At 44.2% G+C, this 15,658-nt stretch overlaps 1 protein-coding gene across 2 annotated transcripts in view; it reads right to left on the bottom strand.

Annotated features, from left to right (window-relative positions):
- Nucleotides 1–15,658, bottom strand: part of LOC141259517 (cytochrome P450 3A9-like) — a 97,231-nt gene that overhangs the window by 17,426 nt on the left and 64,147 nt on the right. Inside the window, exons 7-11 of one of the 2 annotated variants that reach the window (XM_073675643.1) lie at nucleotides 13,366–13,514; nucleotides 11,998–12,125; nucleotides 10,043–10,118; nucleotides 4,780–4,940; nucleotides 711–937 (exon numbers count right to left, since the gene is read on the bottom strand). In XM_073675643.1, the coding sequence (XP_073531744.1) occupies nucleotides 711–937; nucleotides 4,780–4,940; nucleotides 10,043–10,118; nucleotides 11,998–12,125; nucleotides 13,366–13,514 (741 nt within the window). The remainder of the gene's footprint in view (nucleotides 1–710; nucleotides 938–4,779; nucleotides 4,941–10,042; nucleotides 10,119–11,997; nucleotides 12,126–13,365; nucleotides 13,515–15,658) is intronic. The other variant, XM_073675644.1, reaches the window with a different exon arrangement.

The raw sequence follows: 15,658 nt of genomic DNA, 5'->3' as shown, positions 1-15,658 counted from the left end.
GCTGCTCTTCCTGTCTGCAGTGGCCACCAGCCCCATCCTCCTTGGAGGTTATGTTCCACTGCCTGCAGTGCACTCAGGAGCACCTGGCCGCCCGCCTGTGTGGAGGTGGTGCTGGCTCCGGCTCCATGTGCGTCTGGCTGGTGGGGAAATCGTGCACTCGTGCAGGGTGTACGCTGCACTGCGGAACTGTGCTACTACCCTAACCCGGGCGCTGGTGCTGAGCCAATGGCGCGCGTGCCCACAGGGACGGCTCTGCGTGCCCCCTGTGGCACGCGTGCCATAAGTTCGTCACCACTGGCCTAGGAGGTCTCCACCCCCTCTTTCCTTAGTGTCTGGGCTCCCTTCTCCTCATCCCTTCGTGTTGCACTTTATCTTTCCTGCACGGTGCGTGACAAAAACTGTGTGCAAGTGTACCTAGAAAAATTGATGCTTTGATACTGTTTTGAAGGCAAAGGGTCGCCACACCAAGTATTGATTTGATTTAGATTTCTCTTTTGCTCTTGCATTTTGTTAATTGATAAAAATAAATAAAAATAAACTATTAACTTTTCTATTCTTTAAAGCATTCTTACTTTGCAGGATTTTTTCCACACCTGCCTAAAGCACATTGCCGTACATCACTTTATGGCACCATGATTGAATATAGACTATGTGTAAATAGTTTAAAGACAACAAGGTATTTCAAAGTATGGGTAGGTGGCGTACATTACCTCTCAGGATGAAATTCTTCAGGTTCAGGCCAGAATTCAGGTACATAGTGCAGCACATATGCTGGAATCATACAGACTGCACCTTTTGGGATAGTGACACCATTAATCTCAACGGTTTGCTTTGAAACCCTTTCTAGTCTTCCTGCTGGAGGATACATACGAAGAGTCTCCTGAATCACCATATCAAGGTATTCCATCTGCATCAATATGTCATATGTAGAGCTAGCCTGAGGACAGATTAATTAGGTGTATGTTATGAAGATAACACAAGCCATAATATCCCTAATATTACAATACACTGTAAAGTTTGAGCTTATCTTGTGCATTTTCTTTATAACGCTATATTTCAAATCTGGAATATCCTATTAAATTAAAATATTTAATCTCTCGCTTTCTTCAGGTATCTTTCCCTTCTCACTTAAACATGCCATCATAACCCCTTTACTTAAAAAGCCATCCCTGGACCAGAACTGCCCTGCTAACTACAGACCTGTCTCTAATCTTCCTTTCATCTCTAATCTCCTGGAACGCTTGGTCCACTCCCGTCTAATCCGCTATCTCTCAGATAACTCTCTCCTCGACCCTCTACAATTTGGTTTCCGCTCCTTACACTCCACTGAAACTGCCCTCACTAAAGTCTCTAATGATCTACTAACAGCTAAATCCAAAGGTCACTGCTCCCTCCTGATTCTCCTGGATCTCTCTGCAGCATTTGACACTGTGGATCACCAGCTCCTCCTCACTATGCTCCGCTCTATAGGCCTCAAGGACACCGTTCTCTCCTGGTTCTCCTCCTACCTCTCTGACCGCTCCTTCACAGTATCTTTTGCCGGCTCCTCTTCCTCTCCTCGTCCCCTTACTATCGGGGTCCCACAGGGCTCAGTCCTAGGCCCCCTCCTCTTCTCTCTATACACTGCCCCTATTGGACAAACAATCAGCAGATTTTGGTTCCAGTATCATCTCTATGCTGACGACACCCAACTATACATTTCTTCCCCTGACATCACCCCTACCCTAATACAAAATACCAAGGATTGTCTGTCCGCTGTCTCTAACATCATGTCCTCCCTCTATCTTAAACTGAATCTCTCTTAAACTGAACTTGTGTTTCTCCCCTCTACTAACCCAACTCTACCTAACATCGAAATTACCTTGGATGGTTCAACCATAACTCCCAAGCAGCACGCCCGCTGCCTTGGGGTCATATTCGACACTAACCTTTCCTTCACTCCCCATATCCGATCACTCACTTGCTCTTGTCACCTGCATCTTAAAAACATCTCCAGAATCCGACCTTTTCTTACCTTTGAAACTGCTAAAACTCTTACTGTCGCTCTTATTCACTCTCGTCTGGACTATTGCAACTCTCTTCTGATCGGTCTCCCTCTTACCAAACTTTCTCCTCTCCAATCCGTCCTGAATGCGGCAGCAAGGGTCGTTTTTCTGTCCAGCTGCTTCACTGATGCCTCCATCTTGTGCCAGTCATTACACTGGTTGCCCATCCTCTACAGGGTCCAATATAATCTCATCGCTCTCGCCCACAAAGCTCTCCACAGATCTGCACCGCCTTATATCTCCTCTCATCTCTGTCTATCGCCCTCCGTTCTACAAATGACCTAAGACTAACATCCCCCATAATCCGAACCTCGCACCTCCGTCTCCAAGACTTCTCTCGTGCTGCGCCAGTTCTCTGGAATGCACTACCCCAGGCGATCCGCCTGATGCCTAGCCCCCACGTCTTCAAGCGCGCTTTAAAAACCCATCTCTTTAAACAAGCCTACCACCTTTAGCTACTCAGTAAATAAACTTTCCCCTGTTCCCTCCTTCTAAATATTATTCAGAATCTGTTCCCTACTCTTCATCTGTCTCTACACCCTGCATGCACAAGATAACTGCACTCAGTACTTGAGTATTGCACTTAAACAGACTGGCTGATGACCGGATCATGCAGCTTTATGTGAAAATCCCTATTTATTATAATTGCCAGACCTGAAATAACAAGCACTTTTCACCTATTGTGTCCCCCCATTTCCTTGTAGAATGTAAGCTTGCGAGCAGGGACCTCACTCCTAATGTAACTGTTTAAAATGTCTTAACTTGTATTGAACTTATTGTCTGTATATGTCCCCGCTTATTTGTAAAGTGCTGCGGATTATGTTGGCGCTATATAAATAAAAATTATTATTATTATTATTATTATAAATCTAATCCGAAGCAACAGTCTTAATATAATTACTGTATCTGAAAGCAAAACAAGTTGATGAGTTATCAGGCAGCACATTGTAGTTATTCTCATTAATGTTGATTTGTATTAAAGAAGCTCTTCCATTTAGTTTTGTTCTTTACTAAATCTGTGCATCTGCATAGTGTGTGTGTTATGGGGGATGTCCAGGTTTATCATGAAAGTCTGCAGTCACTCTATATGACTGCAAAGTTTTGTGATAAATCTGGATAACCCCTTTAATATACTCACCTACCTCTGCCTTCTTCGGGATCAAGTGCCGTTCTGTTCCTCTTCTCAGTGACATCACCGCACTACAGACTATCCGGCTCACACTATGTGTGACAAGCAGAAGTAGTGCTGTTGCTTAAAAAGCATCCAGCAACTGTTACAAATAACACAAGCACAGGAGACAGGGAGTGTTGTGCTTCAGAAGTATCCAGCAACTGTTACAAATAACACAAGCACAGGAGACAGGAAGTGTTGTGCTTCAGAAGCATCCAGCAACTAGAGGGGTTAACACAGTCACAGGAGACAGGGAGTGTTTTAGCTGAGCCCCAGGGGGATTGTGGGGAACTTGTTATTGTAGTCTGGCTGAAGCCAAAGAGAAAGGTGGTGTGTTATCTGGATCTGACAGAAGGCAACTGAACAGGATTCAGATCAGGAGAGAAACTAAACACAGGTCAGATAAACTCCCTGAACTAACAGTGCAGAGTATTATCGGGCAGGAAGATAAGGACTAGAAGGAATTGTGTCACAGGGATCATCTCCCTTATCAAACCCTCCCCCCCCTCCATCTCCATGCAGGATAAAGAATTCTGTGTACTATTGTGTCCTTGTGAGGGAAAAGCCTGTGGTTGTGTATGCATAGAAGTGTGCTGCTAAGAGATCAAATTTATGTTGAATTATGCTACTGAAGAGACTGTAATTCTGTGCCTTGTGAAGAAACTACTGTATTGTTACTGGAGCCAGTTGCTCAAGAAACTCAGACTGTACTGTAATGAAGACTGTTGCTGTAATATCCCTGAATTGCACTGGCCGTGCTTCAGATTAAATTCCACTGTTAAACTGTTGAAAAAGACTCTTGTCAGATGTGTCTGGTCAGCAATTGAATCTATAGGGTGCCTGAGAGAAGCTGCAGCCTATGGTCACCCTGAGTAACGGTTCCCCCAGGATTCCAAAGAATTCAGGAAACCCATCTCGCCCTATCTGAACCTAGAGGCGTGCATGTAACATATGCTCTATGTGTAAGCCGGAAGTCTCTTTTACAATGTAAGTCTATGGAGCCTCGTTCTGATGTTCCATAGAATTATATTGTAAAAGCCACTTCCAAGTCACGCAGAGCGCAGTGTGACCCAGAGAGTCTGCAGAGCGGTGACATCACTGAGAAGAGAAGAACGACGCTGGACACCACGCAGTAGGTGGGTATATTAATACACTCAAACATACACAGATTTAGTAATAAAAAAAAAAAACTTCATGGGAGGGCTTCTTTAAAATATATTCACTTTTCAGAAGATGCAAAGTTCTAACTGGATTCAGAAAAGATATGTGATTTTTCTTGAATGCAAAAAAACTGACTGATTTCCACAAGTATTTAGAGGTTCCTCAGTTATTTTTTTGCTTAGAAGAACTTTTCTCCAGATTCTCCTAATAAATAAATATGAAAATTGTACACAGATGGCATCCGATTGCTGTCCGATTTTTTTTTCATGGGCTCATAGTCTTCCATTAGTTTGTGGACGACTTGGTCCATGAAATAAATACTGACCTGTGAACAGGACACATATGCTATGATGGCTAAGAGTTCTATCTGTGAAAAAACATGGATAGAACTAGTATTTTCACCTTATCAGGAAGATATGAGTTCACCTCCTCCTGTAGTTTCTTCTGAACATCAGGGTGAGTGGCGAGATTATAAAACAGGTAAGTTAATGTCATACTTGTGGTCTCAAATCCAGCCAATATAAAAATAACAGACTGCGCCAGAATCTCTGAATCCGTTAGAGCTGTGAAGAAAAGCACACTGGCGTTTTTAATATGCATTTGACTGTTTAAATGTCATTAAATGACAAACATGTCACATCCGCAGAGTGTTCAGTTTATTATAAGTAGCATTCAGTTACTCCCAGCGTGGTTAACATTATAGTAATGAACAATGTGGTCTTAGTAAATTCGAACATGGAACAATGCGGTCTTAGTAAATTCGAACATGGGATAGCAGTGGCCGTGCAAATGTAAGAGGGTGACCAGGACCTGGTCATGCACCTTGTCTTTGTGTGTGCACATAACGCTATATCCTGTTTGAAATGTGAACATGTGTTATGATCAATTGTCTGATGTGTCAGTTATAGGGTCAGTACAGGTTAGTGCAGATAGGGTATTAGAATAGTAGAAGAGTAAGGCTAAGGGGGCCACTATAGCTCAAAGCAGATGTAGTTGTAAGTTAGGAAAAAGTTAAGGGGATTAGGAGTTGCTCAGGATGGGAGGAGCAGGTTCAGTGAAGGACTGAGACTTTTCCTGGTTGTAGGCAGTTCTAGAGGGTGTGAGAGAGAGGGGGGCACCGTTGACACGATCTGTCCAGCAGCAAAGGACCCGTATTCAGATATTCTGAACCAGACATTTCCTAACGTTCGGGACCTACGGTCCACAGAAAAGTGTGTGTCCAAAAGCCTTCACTGAAGGGGAAGTCGGACGGGAAATAGACAGTACGGGATTCTTAAAACTGCGAGGGTCTCATAGGCCAAGAAGGTCCGCTATGGAAGGGACAGCTCAGGACAAACGGACAGTGAACATCAATACGTGCGGTGTATCAGACGGTAACCCTGGAAAAGTATGTGATCAATGCTACATGCTGTCTGAAGTTGATTTCAAGTGTTTCAGTAAAGTTCTTTTTTATAAAATGGAATGGAAGTCCCTAAATGTGTGTGCGGCGGTTCCTGAGGTGGAAGGACCGAAAACAAGAGAGATCTGCAATCGACACGTGAGTGTTCTGCACCACACGCACAACACAGGAGAATTGGGACATTTCTCTTTGTCAGGGGACCAGGGTATGGGAACACATCAGCTCCTCGCCACAACTACTACCCTGAGGTTCCTACAAAATTGGCGTAGTCGGCAGGATGCGAGTACCTCGCATGAAGAGAGCGAGGTGGAGAGGACCCGCAGCGCAGATGAGGCGCCTGAGGATGGAAAAATGAAACGGAGAGAGTTGGGGAGCGCACGAGTCAAGATGGCGGAAGATGGCGCGGAGACTGGCGATGGTTCTGCCCATCGTGGGCGTCCTGAGCACAAAACGGCGGGGAGAGCGGTATGGCATGGACGCCGGGCCAGACTCAGACTGCGGCCCCCTGAGTGGTATCCGCCCACGATGGGCGCGGCGAAGAAAGAAGAAATTCCGCCTACCATTGAAGATCCCAGAAATGGAGTGGGAAGAATTGTTGATGGGGGTTCCACCCATGAACGGGCGGAGCCAAGGAGGAGGACCCCTTGTGCTGAGTAGTACGGCGCCATTGCGAGAAGAGACGGTGAAACAGCGACAGCCTGGGAACATGTCTCATCGTGGTGGCTTCGGGAGAATGGAGTGGAGCCGGCGCAGGGAGCGCCAGGGGAAGGTGGAGCGCCCCGGCGGCCCCTGGGGAGTCTTTGATCTCCATGATTACCCCATAGAGAGCGGCTTACCATTTGTACCAGGCTGGTATCCCTTTCACGATCCGCTCGGGGATACCGTCTCTCTGGCGCAGGCCCTAAAGGGGCTCGTGATCACAAGCTCAGGACAAAAAAAACAAGTAGCGGTACAGGATGAGGCGGCTAGAGGAACAACGGCAGCGGTGGAGCCAGCAGATGACGGTGAGCCACTTCCGGTGTCCGTGGCGGTGGTGAGTCTCAACGCGGGCCATGTCTCCAGCCCCCAACCCCCTGCTTACCAAGATGTGGTTAGAACTCCCGGGGAAGAAGAGGCCCGGTCGATCGCCGGGGTGATCGCTGAAATGAAGAGGCGGGAGCGCCTCATACGTGAAGAGCTGCGGAGGCCGGGGGGGGGGGGGAGCAATCTCCGGCCGGATGACTTGCGGCCTAGTGCAGCACTTCGACTTGTCCCGCGGCTATGGTTTCTTACAAGAAGCAGGGACCAGCGAGAAGGTCTATGAGAATAATGGATCTATCGACACTCACGGTCCCTTGCTAGTGGGTAGCCAAGTCAAGTTCATCAAGGAATATGGGCCCCGAGGCCCGTACGCGGTGGCCTTCACTGTCCTGCCCGAGATGGTGGAGCAGGCGATGAACCAGCCTGTGCGGCCGACTGTGGTGGCCGCAGTACAGTTGGCTGTGGGCCAGAGTGAAAGCATAAACCCCAGAGTAGGATCTCCTGCACTGGAGTCATTGGGAGCGACGGCCGGTTCTGAAGGGAGCGTGGGGTCAGAGTCACCGAGCCTGTCAGCATCGGAAACAAGGAGCCGGAACAACAGCAGAGGATCAGTCTCCAGTGATTCATCCTCTGGGACCACCATCATCTATATCCAAGGCCAGGGAGTGGCCCATTACGGCGGTCCCAGGGGAATCCCAGAGTGAGCAGCTACTGTAGAAGTATCTGGTTGTGCTCGTTGCACGGTAAAAGCAAAAGGAACTGTTCTGCGTTCCTAGGGGCAGGAGCCCCTGTTCAGACCGGTGATGACCGGAGGTGGCCAAGGATGTGGTCACTAATAGAGACTGTTCTGTGTCTCTTAGAGGGCAAGCAGCCCTGATAGCACCAGGAAGAGATGGTGCTGGCTGGACGGCCAGAAGATAACTTTATTTTTGTGTGTCCACCCCCCCTCCAAGTTCTGTTGCGCACGTTTGCGCATTCCCCTGCTGGATTACGGGACTGAACCCTAATAGGGTTAATTGAAGGACTGTGTGCAACTGCTCCATGGACTGTGCCCTAGTATAGGAGCTATTGAGTACATGGTCCTTAAAGGGACCATACTCAGTAAAAGGAGGGAGGGGGAGAAACTGTCAGGACGACCCGAGGATCGTGCCGGGTCACTGCTCCAGGACTGTCGGAGCAGGATTTGTTGGCCAGCGGGCCTGTGATGGACATTTTTTTTGGGGGGGGGGTCCCAGGAGCAAGGGGACCGGGGTCAGACCGACCCATATCCAAAGGAACTTGAACTTTATATTCCAGGGTCCCAACCGAGTGGGACCGAGGTCGAAGTTGATGAAAACGTGTTAAAATATTGTGTATTTTATATAAAAGTGTGGTTGAAATTTTAAAATGTGCATTGGTGTCTTTACAGGTGCTCTCATGGTCGGGACGACCATGTTTTAGGAGGGAGGCATATAAGAGGGTGACCAGGACCTGGTCATGCACCTTGTCTTTGTGTGTGCACATAACGCTATATCCTGTTTGAAATGTGAACATGTGTTATGATCAATTGTCTGATGTGTCAGTTATAGGGTCAGTACAGGTTAGTGCAGGTAGGGTATTAGAATAGTAGAAGAGTAAGGCTAAGGGGGGCACTATAGCTCAAAGCAGATGTAGTTGTAAGTTAGGAAAGAGTTAAGGGGATTAGGAGTTGCTCAGGGTGGGAAGAGCAGGTTCAGTGAAGGACTGAGACTTTTCCTGGTTGTAGGCAGTTCTAAAGGGAGTGAGAGAGATGTGAGGAGAGAACAGTTGGTGGTCCAGGGGGGCACCGTTGACATGATCTGTCCAGCAGCAAAGGACCCGTATTCAGATATTCTGAACCAGACATTTCCTAACGTTCGGGACCTACGGTCCACAGGATCCACAGAGAAGTGTGTGTCCAAAAGCCTTCACTGAAGGGGAAGTCGGACGGGAAATAGACAGTACGGGATTCTTAAAACTGCGAGGGTCTCATAGGCCAAGAAGGTCCGCTATGGAAGGGACAGCTCAGGACAAACGGACAGTGAACATCAATACGTGCGGTGTATCAGACGGTAACCCTGGAAAAGTATGTGATCAATGCTACATGCTGTATGAAGTTGATTTCAAGTGTTCCAGTAAAGTTCGTTTTTATAAAATGGAATGGAAGTCCCTAAATGTGTGTGCGGCGGTTCCTGGGGTGGAAGGACCGAAGACAGCAGAGATCTGCAATCGACACGTGAGTGTTCTGCACCACACGCACAACACAGGAGAATTGGGACATTTCTCTTTGTCAGGGGACCAGGGTATGGGAACACATCAGCTCCTCGCCACAACTACTACCCTGAGGTTCCTACACAAACCACTGGTGTGAGCCTAGGCACAATTTGTGTGTCGGTATATGGCTATTACATCCTAGAGATGAACGGAAAGTTGTTAGACGTGTGTAGATGAGCAATGCTGTAAATAATAGATGGCCTGAAGCATGGACCAGGTCAGATATTGGCCTCTCGCTGTAAACTACATGGACCATGTCAGATATTGGTCTCTCGATGTAAAGTACATGGACCAGGTCAGATATTGGCCTCTTACTGTAAAGTACATGGACCAGGTAAGATATTGGCATCGTGTTGTAAACTACATGGACCAGATCAGATATTGACCTCTCACTGTAAAATACATGGATCAGGTCAGATATTGGCGTTTTGCTGTAAAGTACATGCACCAGGTCAGATATTGGCCTCTAGCTGTAAAGTATATGGACCAGGTTAGATATTGACCTTTCCCTGTAAGGTACATGGACCACGTCAGATATTAGCCTCTTGCTGTGAAGTCCATGGACCAGATCAGATATTGGCCTCTCACTGTAAACTACATGGACCAGATCAGATATTGGCCTCTCACTGTAAAGTACAATATCAATCATTGCTGGTGTCCCATCACCATAACAAACGTTCCTCTCGGTCTATGCACATCATTTATAAATGTTAATAGTTGCTTTTATATTATCCCTGCTTTCAATCTCTGCTCATCTAAGGCCTGGTTCACATGAGCGTATTTCACGGTTCTTATATGGGCTGCGATGCTCGGTCTAGCATTGGGTTTACCGACTTAAACTTACAGCTTCGTTGATACATATGATGTTGTAAGCTTGGGTCCAGAGACCCGTGGTCAGGCTGGGCATTGCTGTCTGAATAAAGACTGGGAAAAATGTTTGTGTGAAACTGGCCTAAGCCGTGAAATTTGATATACCTTTTTGCTCCTTATTTAAGCCTCTGGCATCCTCTACTCTAGAATCCAACATAAGCTGCAGGAAATCCACACGACTCTGTTAGTTACAAGAGGAAAACAAGGATGACTAAGGAATTTCAAGCATGTTTCTGTTTCAAAGATACCTTAAAGCTCTTTATGTAAAATAAAGTACATATAGGATGTAATTCCCGCTGTATGCTGTACATATGCGTCATCTATGTACCTATGGCAAAAATGGAAGCTGGCACGTTTAGGTGGGCTGCGCTGCGGGAATGAAGAGCCTTGGGATTCCACAATGGTTTTTATTAATACCAACGCACTTCTGCGTCGGACCGACACCTTTCTCAAGGTATAAAAACCAAGTGAGCAGTGATTTATTAAGCGGTGTGTGCCTCTCAATTTATCAGGCGCCTTGCACTCTGCCCTGTCCCCTCATCAAGACCGGCATGAAACATGCCAGTCTTGATGAAATGGGGTCATAGAATTCATAAGGAAAACTGGACACGCAGACGCCATTTCATCAAAACTTTTACGCTAGAAATCAGGCATTAAAATCTTTGATAAGTTGCAAAATTTTTGCCAAATTGGAGTAAAATTTTTTTTTACTTTTGTTCATCCCAGTGTTGCACACCGTTGGCAAAATGGACAGAGCAGCTGTGGGACGGGGCATGACACCGCAGCTCATCTAATTCATGATGAGTTGTGGTTTTCCTTATGTCAGAAATCTTACTCCTGTCAATGTGCCTCATAAAGGATCAGGAGCATCTATCTACACCATACCCCCTGATCCAGACCAGTGAGAAAATTGCCAGTCTTGATGAATATGGGCCAAAGATTCACAACTGTATACAGAATACTGTTATGGGGTATAAATAAGGAACATTTCACAGGTCAAATGGGAAAATGATTTACATCAGTCACTAAGTCTACACCAAAGGGTATAGGGATAATATTGGTAGGTGCCATATGTCCTAAAAGTTTATATCCTAATGCTAAGGGTTCGCTCACTCTTGCATATAAATAATTATTATAATCGGCCATAATCTCATCCAAAAGAATGGGACAATTTTTTTTCACTTGTCATCCGTATACAATTCGTTTTTTTACTCAGCAGCAATTAATCTTTTACTGGACCATTTACAGTTTCCTATGCTACAGAACTGTAATGCATCCATAAAAATCGGATGGCTTGCGATTTTTTTCTCGCACTGTCAGATTCCAGAATGAAATCACAGCATGCTGCTGTTTTTTTTCTCATGCCAAATATAACACAGAAAAAATAGGCAGATCTGCACTGCCTCATTGTATAACATTGGTCCGAGTGCAATCTGAGTTTTTATCGGATTGCACTCGTCCGATTTATACTCTAGTGTGAGCGAGTCCTACTAGTAGAGATGTCCCAAATTTCATTTATATTGGCACAAGGTTTTTCTACATCTCAATAAGATCTTTGATAGCAATTTCCAACCTTCCTAATTTCTATTGATTTTTGAAATTTTTATTTGCAGCAAGAAAAATGAATTGCGAAATATTAGATCTCAAAAAAGTCTCCTACAGAGAACAATTGGGAAGCTTTGGTCTCAAAACAGGTATGGTTAGACTGTCAAACAACTAAGATAAAAGGGAATTTTTCTCAGTTATGGAAAATGTGGCAAAAATGGATTAATAACACCAAGCTACATAGTTTTGGTATTGTCTCTATCTTTCATTAGAGAAAAAAGAGAATAAGTTACATTTTAAAATGATTGATGAGGTTTTTTTCCTTTCCACTCAAAAGGATGAGGTTGTTTGGTGTGTAGATAAAGTGGGCAGTATTTTTATAAGGTTGTTAATGTATGTTTTTAATTTTTCAAGTAAAAAAAATAACCCTAACCCTAACCTAGAAAATACCATATGTCAGCTATTCGATATATAAATAATAATTCACCACGCAGTTAAAATTAAAGAATACTTACCGAGTGATCTCCTTTCATTCGCTTCTCCTTAAAACTAGTAACAGCATTCATATAGAAATTCAGGATGTCTTTCGGAAAGAAGTTCACATTTAGCCCATCAAGAATAGGACGGAGGAATGGAAATAGCACTGAATGTAAGATAACAAGTTCTCAATGTGATATAATAGCAAGGAGGTAAATTTCAAATATTGCATAAAATCATTTAAATCAAAAAGTAAAATGGTGACGAAGGCAGTTGAGCCGAAACGCGCGTTAGGGTGAGCGCCAGCAAGGAACGTTATCTGCTCTCGGTGTAAGTAACCATGTGATTTTTACTGTGACTCCCCAGGCTGTTTCTCCCTTTTGCCCATTAGGACGATTCCTGCCTATGCACCTTATGGGGTCCATCATTTGATATGCTTGGCTGTATTGACTACCATTTATAAACTTATATAGTCTAATGACCGGAACTCTGAATATAGATACCTTGTAGTCTTTATTTGTTCATTAAGCATTTGCACTTTATGTATCATCCTTGGATCAATTCCAGACTACTTACTGGCAGCCTGGATGCTATTATCCAATGTGGATTTTGCACTGCTATGTTCCTTGCTCGTGCCCCTGTTTGTTCTTTTGTCATTTTTATTTTCCATTTGTTCCCTGTAACTGTGAATTTCCCCATTTTTCCTGTCTATGATTATGAAGTAATAAAAGTTTATCAATCTTATATATTTTTGTGGATCTTGATTTGAAGTTTTGTCTCTCTGGTTTTCCTCATTCACATGGCACATATTTTTCACAGGTACAACACATACAGTACCCATTTTAATCCATGGTAATATTTACATGTCTGTGTTTTTACAAGAGCCGTGTGTCCGTACAAAGCTCACAGAGACATGTCCACTTTTTTCATCCATGAAGAACACTGACGACACACTGATGGTAAAACTGGACACACGGGCCACACACTGATGCCAAATAATGATTGATGATAGTACCATTTTTTCACGGACGTGTAAATGAGGCCTAAAATAGTATTTACTTCTATACCTGCAGGTAAATGCCGTTTATTTGGTAACTAGTTCCTTTTAATAGAATGCAGTTGTCTGTAGGTGACGTGAAAACTATTAATATTATTTAAAGGGGCAAATTCTGTCAGTATTTGTGTAGTTTACACAATGTGTTAGCGCTGTATAAACATTACTATTAAATAATTTTGCTAAACACAATTACATCATACAGTCCGCACACTATAAAAAATAATTTTGTTTTTCTGTTCCATTATCTAAACAGAAAATGGAACCCCTGCTAGAAACATATTATATATTGTCTTGCACTTTGTTCCAGAAAGTGTGGCTTTAAAATGAAAAGCTCAGAAAAAAAGCTTACCCACAAGTATGAGAATCGGACTGAATAATCCAAGTTTCAGCAGTTTTTTTGTTTTGGTAACAAAAGGGTCATTAGGGTTGTTCAGCGAGTCAATGTTCACACTGAATGAACTACTGGTGACAACATCCATACTGTAGGCACCTAACACACTAACACAGAACACATAGCAATCAATTACATTATGCACAAAATGGTGAAATAATGTGCAAATTACTGAAAAAAAATGTTTATTCAGCCTTCCATGTTGCACTCTTTGTCCAGTAGCAATAGCTGGGTTTATACATGTTGATCGTTGCCATTAAATGACTTCTGACTGACTACATACTTGGTAATTGGCAGACACTTATTAACCTGTCTATAAAGGCCAGCCACAATTCTATGCATTAATATTTTCACTCTGTGCGTGTAGATCTCATTTTATCAGCTGCACATATGTTTACACAGGATGACATGTTGCAGATAGTTATAGGTTAAACCACCCAACAAACAAGAGTTTTGCTCACCCATCAGGCGTTTGCCCATCTATTTAGATGGCTCCTAGGAATGCTCATTCCTGAATTATCTATCCATTTATATGCAGTATTTGCGTGGTTGACTGGTGTATGCTTTCAATGGTTTACACTGCTGGTGTCTGTGTGCAGTGATCCCCCAACACACCAACAACAATTCCAAGAAAGTATACAGAAATAAAGGATATGCATGGGTATCCAGTGGATAAGCCATAAATTCCTAAAATTTGAATACCCCTTTGACTGTCTGCCTTGTACAATAACATCTTTATTACATTAATTGCAGTGTCAGCAATATTCATGCTAAGCAGTTGATTTAAAAGTACATACAGAAATGTAAAACTTCAAAATAATAAGTACATGTGTACAGCACATATATATATATATATATATATATATATTTATTTTTATTCATTTTACTCATTTATATAGCACCATTAATTCCACATCGCTTTACAGACATTATCGGCACTGTCCCCTTTGGGGCTTACAATCTTGACTCCCTATAATTATGTCTTTGGAGTGAGGGAGGAAACCAGAGAACCCGAGGAAACCCAAGTAAACACGGGGAGAACATACAAACTCCTTGCAGATGTTGTCCTTGGTGGGATTTGAACCCAAGACCCCAGCGCTGCAAGGCTAACCACTGAGCCACCGTGCTGCTCATATCTATATACAGTATATATACATATATATATATATATGATTGGAAGCAGCACACCAATGTAAATCAGTGAAGAGAGTAGACTTTATTCACACAGATACAAGTGCTTCTCACTAAATTAGAATATCATCAAAAAGTTAATTTATTTCAGTTCTTCAATCTAAAAAGTTAAACTCATATATTATATAGATTCATTACAAACAGAGTGATCTATTTCAAGTGCTTATTTCTGTTAATGTTGATGATTATGGCTTACAGCCAATGAAAACACAAAAGTCATTATCTCAGTAAATTAGAATAATTAGCAAAAAACACCTGCAAGCTTTTTGGAGATGGAAATTTCATTCTCCAGCAGGACTTGGCACTTGTCCACACTGCCAAAAGTATCTGACGCGCCCCCAGGGCCATGGGGTACTCGGTGCCGGGCCGATAGATGCCGGGGGAGGGATCTGTCACAGTGGCGGCGGCCCGGTCTGTGGCCCAGGGCGGTCAACAAAAAGGGGAGAAATATTTATATGGGATTTGTAGTTCTTAGGAAGTGTTCGTGACGTCACCTGTGGTTTCTGGTAATAGGTACCAGCGCTGCTTCAGACCTCTGGGGCGGTTGATAGGGCAGCTGGGTTGGAACGGCTCCCCACAGGTGGAGCGGGCCCCAGGGCAGTGTAGGATGACTGGTGGTGATGCTGGGGCTTGTAGTGCAAAAGAGAGATGGCGCAGCTGAAATAACTGACGGAGGCAGTGGAGTGCAGTCATCCGAGTTTACTCACACTTCTGTTTAAGTTCCTCAGGTACACTGTACGGGTGTCAGCCTCCGGCGTCGCACTGCATCTACCAGACAGGGGGTTCAGCACTTTTTCAAGTATATCAGGAGCGCTTGACGGGACCCCATTTTTGTATATTCCTTTCTAGACCGACTTCCCGCGCTGGGTCTTCTCCCTCCTGCCCTGCGCTTCCCCACACAAAGTCCCGATCGGGTGCTCTGAAGTCCCTCTGGGCAACCTGAAGCTCTCGGACCTACTTGATGCCCTTCACGGCGACTAGGATGAGGCTGTGGCAACTGCACCATGGAAGTGCAGAAGCCTCCGGTTTTTCCATCCGAGACCTGGAGTAACACGGCTGG

The sequence above is a fragment of the Phyllobates terribilis genome, unplaced genomic scaffold (assembly GCF_046119375.1).
Source record: "Phyllobates terribilis strain yellow unplaced genomic scaffold, ASM4611937v1 Scaffold_3__8_contigs__length_932513732, whole genome shotgun sequence".
NCBI lineage: Eukaryota > Metazoa > Chordata > Amphibia > Anura > Dendrobatidae > Phyllobates > Phyllobates terribilis.
Note: the sequence above shows the minus strand (reverse complement) of the source record. Positions and strands in the feature narration are given on the sequence as shown.